At 37.8% G+C, this 16,152-nt stretch overlaps 1 protein-coding gene across 2 annotated transcripts in view; it reads right to left on the bottom strand.

The window, feature by feature from the left end:
• The window catches only part of LOC103543080 (transmembrane 9 superfamily member 2-like), an 89,199-nt gene that overhangs the window by 63,869 nt on the left and 9,178 nt on the right, over nucleotides 1–16,152 (bottom strand). For both annotated transcript variants that reach the window (XM_070604954.1, XM_070604953.1), the window contains exons 3-5: nucleotides 15,612–15,705; nucleotides 12,648–12,775; nucleotides 12,316–12,445 (exon numbers count right to left, since the gene is read on the bottom strand). In XM_070604954.1, the coding sequence (XP_070461055.1) occupies nucleotides 12,316–12,445; nucleotides 12,648–12,775; nucleotides 15,612–15,705 (352 nt within the window). The remainder of the gene's footprint in view (nucleotides 1–12,315; nucleotides 12,446–12,647; nucleotides 12,776–15,611; nucleotides 15,706–16,152) is intronic.

Below are 16,152 nucleotides of genomic sequence, written 5' to 3'. Positions count from 1 at the left end.
TTTCAAGAACAATGAGCATGTAGTCAAAATAATGAAACTCACAAGGAAAAAGCGCATCATAAGGGGGCCAGCCTGGTGGCACAGTGGTTAAGTCAGCACATTCTCCTTCGGCAGCCCAGGGTTCACTGGTTCGGATCCCGGGTGTGGACCTACGCACCACTTGTTAAGCCATGCTGTGGCAGGCATCCCACAGGTAAAGTAGAGGAAGATGTGCATGGATGTTAGTTCAGGGCCAGTCTTCCTCAGCAAAAAGAGGAGGATTGGCAGCAGATGTTAGCTCAGGGCTAACCTTCCTCAAAAAAATAAAGGGCTGGGGCTGGCCCCGTGGCCGCATGGTTAAGTTCGCCCACTCTGCTGCCGGCGGCCCAGTGTTTCGTTGGTTCGAATCCTGGATGCGGACATGGCACTGCTCATCAAACCATGCTGAGGCAGCGTCCCACATGCCACAACTAGAAGGACCCACAACAAAGAGTATACAACTATGTACCAGGGGGCTTTGGGGAGAAAAAGGAAAAAAATTTTTTAAAAATCTTAAAAAAATAAAAATAAAATATAAAGGGCATCATAAGCAAGAACCAGCAGGAACAAACCTGCAGAGATTTCAGATCCAGGAATAATCAGAGGCAGATTTAAAGTTAACTAAACTTAAGATATTTAAAAGAAATAAAATACAAACATGAAAGCATGTACATGAAATAGAAGAGTATACAATAATGACCTAGCAGTTGTGGAAAAGAAGACAATAAAACTTGTAGAAATGAGAAAGATGATTACTGAAATTAAAAATTCAATGCCTATGTTTAAGAGAAGAAACAAGTAAAGAGAGAATTTATAGACTAGAAGATAAGCCAGAAGAACATAGCACATAAAAATAATGGAAAATACAGAAGGGAGGATAGGAGACATGGAGGAGAAAATAAGAACATTTAACATAGCTTTGATTGGAGTCTGAAGAGGAGAGAACAAAAGGCCTGACAATGGCAGACAATTCCAGAACTGAGAAAAGGCACCAATCCAGGAAACTCAAAGAATTACAAACAGGACTAGAAACAAAGCAAAACATAATCATGAAACTGCCTGACACCCTCTAAGGAAAGAAGTGAGTAATAAGGAGGTATAAATGAAAGATCTATAACAAAAATACAAACCTTCTTAAGTATTAGAAGAATTACAACAATAAAAATGCAGACCATCCAAACACTTTTCAAATAAATATCATGTTTCATGGAACCTTAAATGCCACCATTATAAAATATCATTATTTTGGAGGGGGGTGGAGCAAAATGGCGGGGTGAGCTGACCTTGGATGCTCTCCCCTCCAAAATACAACAAAAGATTGGAAGAACTGAATTTCAGAGAATAAACATAATGCCACCTCGTTAGAGACCTACTATACCAAGAAGGTGGAGATCATAAACCTTGCTTACACCCTTGGAGGCACTGGAACAGTAGGAGAGAACATCGCTCCCTCCCCTGGAGTCTGCAATCGCTGTGGCGCGGGTCGGGAAGGAGCGGGGGAGGGGCCACGCGACCGGGGGATCATCCAGGACTCCTGCCCCTGATTCAGTGGAAACCCGCTGACAGGGGGAAAGCTTCCATCCGCAGGGACCCCATAAACCCAGGGCCTTGGGAGACCAGAGAACAGAACTGATCTGAACCCAGACCTGCGCATGTGAGTAACAGCCCCTCACCCCCAGCAAAGCCAGGGGGCGCAGCCATCTTGCCGGAAGGCGGAGAGCTAACACGGCTCTCGACCCCCATCTAGTGGCGACAGGCTGTAACTGCAACTGAATTCTACCACCATGAGAAAAAACCGCTCCTCTACCATCCAGCAATTTATAAAAGCCCCAGACCAGAAGGAAAACAATAAAAACACAGAATTAAGTCCTGAGGACTTGGAATTAGGTAAACTAAGTGATAATGAATTCAGAGCAGCTATAATCAAAAAACTCAATGAGGTAGAGAGAAAGATAGAGAAACAAGCCGAGTTCTGGAGTTACTTCACAAAAGAGATTGAAATCATAAAGAAGAATCAAACAGAATTACTTGAGATAAAAAACACAATGGACCAGATAAAACAGAATACGGATTCCCTGAATGCCCGTGTAGACAACCTAGAGGAGCAAATCAGCATAATCGAGGACAGACAGGCTGAATGGCGCCAGACAGAGGAAGAAAGACAACTAAGAATTTAAAAAAATGAGGAAAATCTCCGAGAGATAATGGATTCAATGAGGAGTAAGAACATAAGGATCATAGGAATTCCTGAGAATATGGAAAAGGAAAATGGAGCAGAAAGTGTGCTTAACGAAATTATTGAAGAGAACTTCCCAAATCTAGGGATCAATGGAGAAATGTGTGTAGAGGAGGGTTTTAGATCTCCTAGATTTGTCAATGTAAAAAGACCTACTGCAAGGCACATAGTAGTAAAGTTGGCAAAAAGGAACGATAAGGAAAGAATACTCAGGGAAGCAAGAAAAGAAAAGAGAATAACCTATAAAGGAGTCCCTATCAGACTGTCAGCAGACTTCTCTACAGAAACCCTACAAGCTAGGAGAGAATGGAGAGACATAGTCAAAGCTTTAAAGGATAAAAACCTTCAGCCAAGAATACTCTATCCAGCAAGAATTTCCTTCAGATATGAGGGAGAAATTAAATCTTTTCCAGACAGACAAAAGTTAAGGGAATTTGTAACTAAAAGCCCTCCATTACAAGAAATCCTCAAGAAGGCTCTCATACCTGAAAAAAGAAAAAAGGGAGAAAGGGGACACAATCCACAGACTAGGGAGACCGATGGATAGAACCAGAACAGGATAGCAAATATTCAATTATAGCATTAGGGTAAAGGTAAGGAAACTACCAAAACAAGGACGATCTTAGCACTCTAACTACCAATTAATAAGACGAGTTGGAATAAAAAATGAAAATAATTATTTAGGAGGGGAAGAGCAAAGGGTCTAAATCAGTATTGGTCAAGTAGGTAAGAGTCCACCAGAGAATAGACTATATTATACACGAGATTCTAAATACAAACTTCAAGGTAGACACTAAAATAAAGTACAGAACAGAGTCACAAATCATAAATAAGGAAAAATCTAAGAAACCCAGCATAAGAAATTGCAGTATTAAATGGGTAGTCTAAAGCACACAGGAAAAGAAATGCAGGAAAACAAGATAATGAGCGACAGATTAACAGCATTAAGTCCACATGCATCAATAATCACTCTCAATGTGAACGGATTGAACTCTCCAATAAAAAGACACAGAGTGGCAAAATGGATTAAAGAACATGATCCAACAATTTGTTGCCTCCAGGAAACACACCTCAGCCCCAAGGACAAACACAGGCTCAGGGTGAAGGGGTGGAGGACAATACTTCAAGCAAATAGCAAGGAAAAAAAGGCAGGTGTTGCAATTCTCATATCAGACCAAGTGGATTTCAAAATAAGACAGGTAAAGAGAGACACAGAGAGAGAATATATAATGATCAAAGGGACACTTCATCAAGAAGAAATAACGCTTATAAATATCTATGCACCCAACACAGGAGCACCAAGATTCATAAAGCAACTATTAACAGACCTAAAGGAAGATGTTAAAAACAACACAACAATAGGAGGGGACCCCAACACCCCACTCACATCAATGGAAAGATCATCCAGACGGAAAATCAACAATGAAATAGTGGAGCTGAATGAAAAACTAAAACAATTGGACTTAACAGACATATATAGATCACTCCACCCTGAAAGAGCTGAATACACATTCTTCTCAAGTGCACATGGAACATTCTCTAGGATAGACCATATGTTGGGAAACAAGGCAAGCCTCTACAAATTTAAAAAAATTGAAATAATAACAGGCATCTTCTCCGATCATAGTGCTATAAGGCTAGAAATTAATTACAAGAAAAAAGCTGAGAAAGGCACAAAGATGTGGAGACTAAACAACACACTCCTGAACAAGCAATGGATCACTGAAGAAATTAAAGAAGAAATAAAAAAATACCTGGAAACAAATGAAAATGATAGCATGCCATACCAACTCATATGGGATACAGCAAAAGCTGTATTAAGAGGAAAATTCATCGCAATACAGGCACATCTTAACAAACAAGAAAAATCCCAAATAAGCAACCTTAAAGCACACCTAACCGAACTAGAGAAAAAAGAACAAATGAAGCCCAAAGTCAGCAGAAGGAGAGAAATAATGAAAATCAGAGCAGAAATAAATACTATGGAAACGAAAAAGGCAGTAGAAAGGATCAATGAGACAAAGAGCTGGTTTTTGGAGAAGATAAATAAAATTGACAAACCACTAGCCAGACTTACAAAAAAAAAAGAGAAAAAGCTCAAATAAACAAAATCAGAAATGAGCGAGGAGAAATAACAACAGACTCTGCAGAAATACAACAGATTATAAGAGAATACTACAAAAAACTATATGCCAACAGAATGGATAACCTAGAGGAAATGGATAAATTCTTGGACTCCTACAATCTCCCAAAGCTCACTCAAGAAGAGGCAGACAATTTGAACAGACCAATCACAAGGAAAGAGATTGAAATAGCAATCAGAAACATCCCAAAGAATAAAACCCCAGGACCAGATGGCTTTCCTGGGGAATTCTACCAAACTTTCAGAGAGAATTTAATACCTATCCTTTTCAAGCTATTCCAAAAAATTAGGGAAGATGGAACACTTCCTAACACATTCTATGAGGCCAACATCACGCTGATACCAACACCTGACAAGGATACCACGAAAAAAGAGATCTACAGGCCAATATTACTGATGAACATAGATGCAAAAATTCTAAACAAAATTTTGGCAACCAGAATTCAGCAATTCATCAAAAGAATCATAAATCATGATCAAGTGGGATTCATACCAGGGACACAGGGATGGTACAACATCCGCAAATCAATCAACGTGATACACCACATCAACAAACTGAGGAATAAAAACCACATGATCATCTCAATAGATGCAGAGAAGGCATTTGACAAGATCCAACAGCCATTTATGATAAAAACTCTGAACAAAATGGGCATAGAAGGAAACTACCTCAACATAATAAAGGCCATATACGACAAACCCATACACAACATCATACTCAATGGGCAAAAACTGAACCCCATCCCCCTGAAAACAGGAACGAGACAAGGATGCCCTCTATCACCACTCTTATTTAACATAGTACTCGAGGTCCTGGCCAGAGCAGTCAGGCAAGAAAAAGGAATAAAAGGAATCCAAATAGGGAGGGAAGAAGTGAAACTCTCGCTGTTTGCAGACGACATGATCTTATATATAGAAAACCCCAAAGAATCCATTGGAAAACTGTTAGAAGTAAGCAACAACTACAGCAAAGTTGCGGGGTATAAAATCAATTTGCATAAATCAGTAGCATTTCTATACTCCAGTAATGAACCAACAGAAAAAGAACTCAAGAACACAATACCATTCACAATCGCAACAAAAAGAATAAAATACCTTGGGGTACATTTAACTAAGGAAGTGAAGGACCTATATAATCAAAATTACAAGGCCTTTCTGAGAGAATTGGATGACAACATAAGGAGATGGAAAGACATTCCATGTACATGGATTGGAAGAATAAACATAGTTACAATGTCCGTTCTACCTAAAGCAATCTACAGATTCAATGCCATCCCAATCAGAATCCCAATGACATTCTTTACAGAATTAGAACAAAGAATCCTAAAATTCATATGTGGCAACAAAAGACCCCGAATTTCTAAAGCAATCCTGAGAAAAAAGAACAAAACGGGAGGCATCACAATCACTGACTTCAAAACATACTGCAAAGCTACAGTAATCAAAACAGCATGGTACTGGTACAAAAACAGGTGCACAGATCAATGGAACAGAATTGAAAGCCCAGAAATAAAACCACACATCTATGGACAGCTTATCTTTGACAAAAGAGCTGAGGGCATACAATGGAGAAAAGAAAGTCTTTTCAACAAATGGTGCTGGGAAAACTGGAAAGCCACATGTAAAAGAATGAAAATTGACCATTCTTTTTCACCATTCACCAAAATAAACTCAAAATGGATTAAAGACCTAAAGGTGAGACCTGAAACCATAAGGCTTCTGGAAGTAAACGTAGGCAGTACACTCTTGGACATCAGTATTAAAAGGATCTTTTCGGACACCATGCCTTCTCAGAGAAGGGAAACAATAGAAAGAATAAACAAATGGGACTTCATCAGATTAAAGAGCTTCTTCAAGGCAAATGAAAACAGGATTGAAACAAAAAAACAACCCACTAACTGGGAAAAAATATTTGCAAGTCATATATCTGACAAAGGCTTAATATCCATAATTTATAAAGAACTCTCGCAACTCAACCACAAAACATCAAACAATTCAATCAAAAAATGGGCTGGAGACATGAACAGACATTTCTCCAAAGAAGATATACTGATGGCCAATAGGCACATGAAAAGATGCTCATCATCGCTGATCATCAGGGAAATGCAAATCAAAACTACACTAAGTTATCACCTTACACCCGTTAGAATGACAAAAATATCTAAAACTAATAGCAACAAATGTTGGAGAGGTTGCGGAGAAAAAGGAACCCTCATACACTGCTGGTGGGAATGCAAACTAGTGCAGCCACTATGGAAAACAGTATGGAGATCCCTCAAAAAATTAAAAATAGAACTACCATACGATCCAGCCATCCCACTACTGGGTATTTATCCAAAGAGCTTGAAGTCAGCAATCCCAAAAGTCCTATGCACCCCAATGTTTATTGCAGCACTGTTTACAATAGCCAAGACTTGGAAGCAACCTAAGTGCCCAGCAACAGACGAATGGATAAAGAAGATGTGGTACATATATACAATGGAATACTACTCAGCTGCAAAACAGAACAAAATCATTCCATTTGCAATAACATGGATGGACCTTGAGAGAATTATGTTAAGTGAAATAAGCCAGCGAGAGAAGGATAATCTGTGTATGACTCCACTCATATGAGGAATTTAAAATTATGGACTAAGAACAGTTTAGTGGATACCAGGGGAAAGGTGGGGTGGGGGGTGGGCACAAAGGGTGAAGTGGTACACCTACAACATGACTGACAAACATTAATGTACAACTGAAATTTCACAAGATTGTAACCTATCAATAACTCAATAAAAAAAATCATTATTTTATGTGTGGCTAAGAAAAAACACTGCTAATTATACTTTGACATGCCATCAACTGGGAGACGCATTCTGATTTAATAAATGTTAAAATATGGGAAAATATGAGTCTTAGAATTGATAAAATATGGAATATAAAAATAGTAAACAAAACAAAATAATAGAACTGAGAACAGATGTAGTATCAATAAATGTAAATGGGCTTAACTCACCTATTAAGAGGAAAAGATTTTTTGTAAGATACCACAAAGTAAAACTCAACGATATGTTGTATACAAGAGACACACCTAAAACAAAGAGGTTCTTAAAAGTTAAAAATGAAAGGCTAGACAAAGTTATACCAAGTAAATGTATGCAAAAAGAAAGCAAGGGAGTTGGACTTCCTCCTCCAGACATGATGGAATGAGACCGGATTTACCCTTTCACCTTAAACAACTAAAATAAATTGGTAAAATATATGAAAAAACAGTTTTCAGACATTGGACAACAAAGAATGTTAAAAGGGTGATCACCAGGAGAAGAACAAATAAGGTGAGCCCTTCTATTGCCTCAGGCTTCCTTCCCAGAGAGCATTTCCAGGCTGTAGTGCAGGGAAAAGGTACCCAAGCAGAGCCCTGCAGTTCCAGGAACTGAGAAGACAAAGTTCAAAGTCTAGAGAGGCCAAAGGGGCTAGATTTTGTGGGGAGAGCACCAGAGGGAAGAGAGCTGCACAGAGATTTCTGGAGATTCACAGAGGGCTCTCTCTCATCAGAGTAGTGATCGTACATGCGCGTAAGGTGTGCCAGTCACTGACTTATTGTCTCTCATCTCCAAATTCATGCTTTTTGACGTCTCTGAAAATTATGTGGCCCTTCAAATATTTTAAACACTTTTCCTTTGCAAGCTAGCACTGAATGAGGCTTTGTCAGTAGAGGGCGCTGGACAGACATTGCAAGGGAAAAGGGTTTCGTTTCCTGGTTGATGGGAGCTCACTCCACAGCTCGTTTCTCCAGTGTGTATGACCTCTAGTGAATTAATAGATCCACGCATCACAACAAAAAGAGACAAAAAGACATTAGGTTGAGGGGAGCGAGGGATGAACAGGTGGAGCCCAGAAGATTTTTAGGGCACTGAAACTACTCTGTATGAGACTGTTACAATGGACACATGTCATTATACATTTGTCCAAACCCATAAAATGTACAACATCAAGAGTAAACCCTAATGTCAACTATCGTCTTTGGGTGATAATGGTGTATCAATAAAGGTTCACCAATTATAACTAATGTACCACACTCTGGGGAGTGAAATTGATAACAGGGGAGGCAATGCATGTGTAAGGGCAGGGTGGACATGGAAATCTCTGTATTTGCTGCTCAATTTTTCTTTGAACCTAAAACCACTCTAAATAATAAATCTACTTTTAAAAAAGAGACACATCATGTGCCTCCTGATGAAAGAATACATCGCTACCTTATCTCACCAAAGAGAGCAAACCTGACTCTGATCAAGCTGCTGCATCCATCTGCCAATTTGCAGGATATAAAGGACAGAGGAACATGCACCATTGTTTGGATAAATAATACAGGGAGGTCAAATGGACAGATATGTGAAAACTCTAACATAGAAAAATGCTAATTGTAGAACGTAGGTGCTGGGTATATGATACATTCAACTTTTCTGTGTGTTTGAAAATGCTCATAATAAAATATTGAAAAAAGATATCGAAAATGGCGAAGTCTAAACTACAGTGTCTAGGAATGTGGACTCGGGTGATAAAACTATAAAAGAAACTCAAGGAAGTGATTAGGATAAAAGTTAGGATAGGGGTTACTTCAGGGGAAGGGTGGTGTAACGGGTAGGAATACATGGATACCTTCTGGGGTGGCTGGCCAAATTCTATTTCTTCACCTGGCTGGGGTTTACAAAGGTGTTTCCCTTATAATAATTCATTAAACTTTATATCTGTTCTGTGTGGATTTCTGTATCTGTATTTTACAACAAAAAGGGGTTTTCTTAAAGTCCATATCCTTTGACCCAGCAATTACACTAATATGAATTTATCTTAAGGTAATAATTAGACAAGAGTACACAGATGTTTGTACAATAACTATCATTTATTGAGTGCCTACTACGTATTCGACACCACTCCAAGCACTTTACAAGTATCCTATTTATGCTCACAATAACCCTATGGGCTATATACTATTCTTATTCCCATTTTATAGATGAAACTCAAAGAGGTAAAAGAATATTCACTGCAGCATTATTAACAAAAACTGAAAACACTAAATCATGATGGAATGAATGAAAAATTATAATCCATCCATACAATGGAATACTATGAAACTATTTAAAATTGTAAACACTTTCTCACTCCTGTATTCTCTCTCTCTCTGTATATATAATATGCATATTGAACATGGAAAGAAGTCCTTTATAAATTTCTAAGTAAAGACAAAGAAGCAGAATACAGAAATATATATATTATAATCTCACTTCAATTAAAAAATTATATACACATAAAAAGAATCTATTAAAATTGAGGATTATGGGGAGACTCTCACTTCATACTCTTTTTTTTTTAATTTAAAGATTTTATTTTTTCCCTTTTTCTCCCCAAAGCCCCCCGGTACACAGTTGTATATTCTTAGTTGTGGGTCCTTCTAGTTGTGGCATATGGGACACTGCCTCAGCGTGGTCTGATGAGCGGTGCCATGTCCGCGCCCAGGATTCGAACTGATGAAACACTGGGTCACCTGCAGCGGAGCGCGAGAACTTAACCACTCAGCCATGGGGCCAACCCCTCTCACTTCATACTCTTTATCCCTCTGTGTTGTATGAGGTTTTTACAAACGCGTTACTTTTGTAATCATGGTGGTGGTGGTGTCACAATGTGAAGGTACTTAATGAATCTTAAAACAAAAACACACCTGCCTATTGATCAGACAACCATATTTGCCACTTTGATTCTAAACATCTAATTCAGCAGTTCTCAAACTTTTTAGTCTCAGGACTCCCACTCTTAAAAATTATTAAGGACCCTAAAGAGTTTTTGTTTCTGTGAGTTATATCTATCCATATTGACCACATTCGAACTTAAAATGAGAAAATTTTAAAACACAAGAATACAGAAGCACACACTCCATTGGCCTTCAGAGTGATGACATCATCACACTTCATATAGCCTCTGGAAAATTCCACCGTACACTCACAAAAGAATGAGACTAAAGAAGGCAAATAACATCTTAATATTATTATGAAAATAGCTTTGACCTTGCAGACTCCCTGAAAAGTTCTCAGAGAGCCCAAGACCTCACTTTGAGAATGGCTGATACAATTATTTATGCAAAAAAGATCAATTACACTATAAACACGTTTTTCGAAACTTGCCTATAGCTTTAATTTTGCAATGAAAGACAGCCTATGTGCAAAAGGGGGAAGGAGGAGGACATCAACATCCATCCAAAATAAATATCCTTAAAATAAAAATATACAAGAAAATTTACAAGTAAGGGTTCTTCTATATATAAAAAGGGTAACAAAAGGCAACTGCTGGTTTTACCTAACCTTGGTAATTTTAGGGTGGCACCCCACAAATGTTAATAAAAATTAGTGCTACTCTGGCCAACTGGGGCTCTTACATACTATTGGTCTAGTTATTCTCCCCAGACTTGATCTTCAAAGACGTGGTCTTTAAATGGTCCCAAAGAACCCACTTTCATATATAGTATCAAATACAGGCTATATTAATCAAATTCCTCCTGTTGATTAACTCCTCTCTTCTGCCACTCTCCCCTTACTTTAAAAGAATTCTCAATTAAGCAGCTGTTCGCACTTCTCCCATATTCCCTATCTCAATGTTTCCCATTGTGAAGAACACATATCCCTGAGGATATACGATATAATTTTAGGTAGTAGACGAAAAAACAATTTGTACTCTACTTCTTTATCTGTTTACTTGAAATTAGATGAATAAAAAATATAAGTAGTACACAAAACCTGTAATTTCTGGGATATTATAGTTTCCTTTATAAATAAATTTAAGTTGAATTATGGATTTTTAAAAATATATAAATAATAATATGGGTGCCGCAGATAAGGCAGAAATCACCAAGGTGGTGCATGAACGACTGAAATTTAAGAAGTACTACCTTTTCTCCGCAAAGAAACAGTTCAGAGTACCATGAGTTAGACAACCAAGCCAGAAACCCAGCAGTCATCCTGTGTTCCTCCCTCTCCCTGCCCCTTCGTCCCCATCATTGATCCACATCAAGTGTCCACGTTTAACATAGATTAAAAGCAGAGCTGCCCAGGTTGAGCTCTTCCATGCCCATTTGGCCACTTGGTTAGCCTCCACGGCAGCCCCGAAACACTTGTTACCCTAGGGCCCAGCAGAAGACAGTGTGAGAACCACAAGACAGATTTCAAACACAGTGTGACTGGGACTCCCAAGCTACAAAGATCTGAGTTGGAGTCTTACCTCTGCCACTTACTAATTGTACGCCCCTAGTCAAGTCACTTACCCTCTCTGAGATTTCGTTCATCTGTAAAATGGCAGTAGTAGATTCTAGCAACAGGGCTGTTCTGAGCATTAAATTAGTCACCGCATATAGAGTACTATAACATTGCTCCTGGCACATAACAGGTATTCAATGCTACTTTCCTTACCATAGCATACAGGACCTCCCTCCACCATCTAGCTTCTGCCTACCCCCTTTATGGCTTCATCTCTAGCTGTACCCCCCAAATCCCAAAACTTATGCCACAGACATGCTTGACTACTCATAGTCCCCTAATCACAGCATGCTGTTTCAGACTTCCAAGCTCTTGACCACACTGATTTCCCTACTAGAAATGCTCATGCACCCATTTATCTGACAAATACTTTTTCATTCCCTCCATTATATCCTCCTTGCCCCTTAGTCTCCTATTACATACATTTTATTGCATTGATTTGTTTACATGTCTATCTCCCTACTGTGAACTTCTAGAGGACAGGGACCACGTCTACTTCTCTTTGTATCCCCAACACCTGGCACAAAACCTAGAAGATGGTAGCTGTCTCATTGATGTTCGCTAAGTGACTCTAACAGAAAGCAAACTGTAAGTGAAGCAACATTCTAATATTTCTATAGTAAGCTCTCAACACTTACATTGATAACGCAAGCATCTTTCGATAGGCCACCTTCAGTAATAAAACATCCTATTGGAAATCCTGGTGTGCAGTACTTTTGTCCATCTTCCATATCACGACACCATATTACTGGCATATTATCAATAATCCTATATATAAACATTTTTCAAATAAAAGATTTAATAAGTATTTCACATCAAGCAATACTAAAATCATCTTAAATATATTTAAGCTCAAATTTTTAATCAAAGCTAAGTCACAAAAAATAGTATACAATTCCAAGTATCTATTAAAACTACTTCTGAAAAGAATTGAAAGATTAAGTCACATTATTTCAGACGCCAAACCTACCAGTGATGTTGATAACTCAGTTCTATTCCTTTCTTCAAAAAAGCTAGCTTTTTCATTTGGTCTTCATTTGCTATATCATAAGATTTTACACAAACTTTTACACATGTTTCTGTCTTGTTAAAAGAAAACTGTTAAGAAAGAATTAAAAATATTAAGAGATTTGACTCGATTTTATAAATCAAATGTCACAAAATAAGCACTTTACCTTACAGATAAAACTTTTCTTCAGAGACTTCAGTATGCTATCATCCTCAACACTACCTCCTCTAAGTTTCAATTCATACCTGAAATGATTACACTAGACACAGACACACACACACACAATGCTTTCACCACTGAACAGAATTTGCCTTCTTCAATAATACGTAAGGTGGGATGGAAAATCCACTCTGTAGCTTCCTAAAGACTACCCTGATATAGAATCCTTCATTTAAATGTGATAATAAAATTGATTGCAGTGATGGTTACACAACTCTGTGAATATACTACAAATAATTGAATTGGACACTTTAAGTGGGTCAATTATTTGGTATGTGAATTATCTCTCAATAAAGCCATTACCAAAAAGTGGTAATAAAATATTTGATACTTTTAATATGAAAGCTTTTCTTTATAAGGTCCAGCTATCGGGGATTATCAAGGTAAAGTGCCAGTGTTATTACTCTGGAAATAATGAGCAAGAATAAACTATGAAAAAAGAGTTAGCAACTCATATGCTAAAATCATACAAATATTAACAAAAAACTCCCTATCAGCAACTGAGTTAACATGGCTGAAACAACACTGTCATGTTTCTTCAGTCCAAGGGACAGCATTTCTTGATAAGGCACACTTTCCTGTTAGGACAATGGTACTCCACGGGGGTACTGTGTGCAACGTTAATCATTGAAAAGCTAATGCCCAACACACAAACCAACGGAAGAGATCAATAAAGAAGCCAGAACTAGACCTCCACAGCTACGCTCACATGATTGGCTTACAAAGGGGCACGAGCAATTCAACGGAGGAGGGATGGTCCTTCCAACAAACAGTGCTGAAGCAACTGGGCATCTACAGGCAAAACTAAATAAAATTCAATCCAAACACCACACTATATACAAAAAAATAACTCAAAATGGATCACAGGTGTAAATGTAAAGTAAAATAATAAAACTTTGAGAATAAAGCATAGAAGAAAATCTTCAACACCTAAGGCTGTGCAAAGTCTTCTTAGACTTAACACCAAAAGCCTAATCCATAAAAGGAAAACTTGATAATTGGACCGCATAAAAATTAAAAACTTTTGCTTTGTGAAAGACCGTTAAGAGGATGAAAATGCAAGCTACAGACTGGGAGAAACCGTTGGCAAACTACTGTTGCAACAAAGGAATCTTGTCTAGAATATATAAAGAACTCTGAAAATTCAACAGTAAAAGAACAAAACAATCCAAACAGAAAATGGGCAAAAGGGGAGACATTTCATTCAAGAGAGTATATGGATGGCAAATAAGCACAGGAAAAGACGTTCAACATCATTAGCCATTAGGAAAATGCAAATTAAATCAATGAGACGCACCTATCAGAGTGACTCAAATAAAAAACACCACCACCAAGCGCTGACAAGGATGCAGAGAACCTGGATCACTCATACTTTGCTGCTGGGAAGGTAAAACAGTATAGTCACTCTGAAAAACAGGCAGTTTGTTACAACACTAAATGTGCAATTATCATTTCATTCAGTGATTACACTCTTGGGTGGTTATCTCAGAAAAATGAAAAGCTATCTGCACAAAAAACCTACACATAAACGTTCATAGCAGTTTTATTCATAACAGTCAAAAGCTAGAAGCAATCCAAATGTCCTTCAGTGAGGTGAATAGTTAAACTGGCACATCCATACCATGGAATACTACTCAGCAACAAAAAAGCATGAACTCCAGATACACACAACAACCTGGATGGATCTCAAGGGAATGTGCTGAGTGAAAAAAGCTAGGCCCAGAAAGGTTACATACTGTGTGATTCCATTCGTATAACATTATTGAAGTAACACTATAGAAATAGAGAAGAGATTAGGGTTTGTCAGGGCTAAGGAATGTGGAGGAGGGGTTGGGGGTGGCTATAAATGGGCAGCATGAGGGAGCCTTGTGGTCATGGAACTATGCTGTGTATTGATTGTGGTGCTGGGTACACGAATGTGCACAGGTGAAAAAACTGTAAAGAATCTCTTCCTCACACACACACACACATACATACAAATGAGTGCATGTAAAACTAGTGAAATCTGAATAAACTCTATGCATTGTACCAATGTCAATTCCCTGGTTTTGATATTGTACTACAGTCATGCAAGATGTTCCCATTGGGCAAACATAGGTAAAGGGTCCACGAGACCTCACTGTTTATTCTTTTTGTAGCTTTCTGTAAATCTATAATTATTTCCAAAAAAAAGTTTTAAAAGAAGCTAATGCCTGGTGATTTCACGAGTATATATATATATATTAAAATTGACCAAATTATACACTTTCAATATGTGCAGTTTATTGTGCTTCAATTATACTTCAATGAAGCTGGAAAAAAAAGAAGAAAGTTAATGCCTTCATAATCATAACTGCTTATGAAAACATCCTTACTCTATCCCCATATCTATTATAATATTGAATGCAATATCAATAGATACTGAGAGTCCAATTATATCTGCTTATATTACCCTACCCAAAATATGCAAGAACAATAAATTAAACTTTTTTCTTTCAAAAGCAAAAATAAAACTTGAAAGGTAAAACCTTGATGTGGAACCACAAACTAACGCAAATCGCTTAAAGAGCATATAGCAATGCATTATCCTGGCAACACTACATTCTACTTCCTTTTCTTTCTCTCCACCTCCTTTTAAAACAAAGACTCTTTGCCACAATTATGGGTAGTCAGTTTTGAGAAGATTCATGTTAAAATAAGATTTAATAACAAGGTCGGCTGAATAACCTGATAAGGAGAGGATGTTATTTGTTCTCCAAATAGTACTTGTCCAAGGTTTTCAGAAGGACTTTTCTTTTCAGAGTCTTGACAGAAGTCAAAGCTAAAAGAGGAGAGGTTTAAGTAAGATAAAAACATCAGCAAAAAAATTAGTCTTTGTCATCTATCTAGCCTCTCCACTGTTAATGATAGATGCTTCTAAAAATATGACCCAGAATGTGTCTAATTATGATTTATAGACCTCATTAAATATTTCTCTTGATTGTTTAACCTCTGATAATTATGAATTAATTATTTAAAATGCTTATGGTACTGCTCTTGACTTTTGTCATGTAGGTAATCACAATCTTTTTTTTTTTTTTCTAAGAAAGTTTTTTTTTTAAGATTTTATTTTTTTCCTTTTTCTCCCCAAAGCCCCCCAGTACATAGTTGGATATTCTTCGTTGTGGGACCTTCTAGTTGTGGCATGTGGGACGCTGTCTCAGCGTGGTTTGATGAGGAGGGCCATGTCCGTGCCCAGAATTCGAACCAACGAAACACTAGGCCGCCT

The sequence above is a fragment of the Equus przewalskii genome, chromosome X (assembly GCF_037783145.1).
Source record: "Equus przewalskii isolate Varuska chromosome X, EquPr2, whole genome shotgun sequence".
NCBI lineage: Eukaryota > Metazoa > Chordata > Mammalia > Perissodactyla > Equidae > Equus > Equus przewalskii.
Note: the sequence above shows the minus strand (reverse complement) of the source record. Positions and strands in the feature narration are given on the sequence as shown.